General features: G+C 32.3%; 1 protein-coding gene across 1 annotated transcript in view; it reads left to right on the top strand.

Moving 5' to 3' along the window:
• Window positions 1-22: 22 nt before the first annotated feature.
• Window positions 23-545, top strand: part of LOC107568657 (GTPase IMAP family member 4-like) — a 4934-nt gene continuing 4411 nt past the window's right edge. Inside the window, exon 1 of the mRNA XM_016254631.1 lies at window positions 23-92. Coding sequence (XP_016110117.1) covers window positions 23-92 — 70 coding nt within the window. The remainder of the gene's footprint in view (window positions 93-545) is intronic.

Raw genomic sequence — 545 nt, 5'->3', positions numbered from 1 at the left:
AAGCCTTATGGGTCTCTTTATGATGCCATTCTTCCCTGCCTTTTTAAAGAAGTATTTGTATGTGGTTGGCCCTGTTCTTCTAGTTTTTAATAGTAAGTGCAGGTATCAGGAATTGTACCTGATTGTTTAAAGCATGCTATTGTTAAACCTTCAATTAAATCATGTGTACTGTAAAAAACGTAGGCATCTAGCCACACCTAAACATTGGCACAGTTTACCATCCGTATAAGAACTGCACCAACATATTTTACAAACATATTTTTAAATCAACGTTTAAAAAGTATCTCTTCACGATAGCTTTTGATGTCCTTTGTTGTCTGTTCTCGCTTGTTTTGTTTTATATTTAACATAAGTCTTAGCTGTGGTTATTTTTAATTGTGCTTTTTAAATAAATTGAGATTTGAGTTGATAAGGAGCTCAATAAAATACGATAACAAAGAACTTCTTCATCCATTCTGCTGCTGTGATTAAATCCATCAGTCCACTGAATAAATATGATGGATTTAACATTATACTACTTTATCATTAAACACAAACATGAGAGA

The sequence above is a fragment of the Sinocyclocheilus grahami genome, unplaced genomic scaffold, assembly GCF_001515645.1.
Source record: "Sinocyclocheilus grahami isolate Dianchi unplaced genomic scaffold, SAMN03320097.WGS_v1.1 scaffold1269.1, whole genome shotgun sequence".
Lineage (NCBI taxonomy): Eukaryota > Metazoa > Chordata > Actinopteri > Cypriniformes > Cyprinidae > Sinocyclocheilus > Sinocyclocheilus grahami.
Note: the sequence above shows the minus strand (reverse complement) of the source record. Positions and strands in the feature narration are given on the sequence as shown.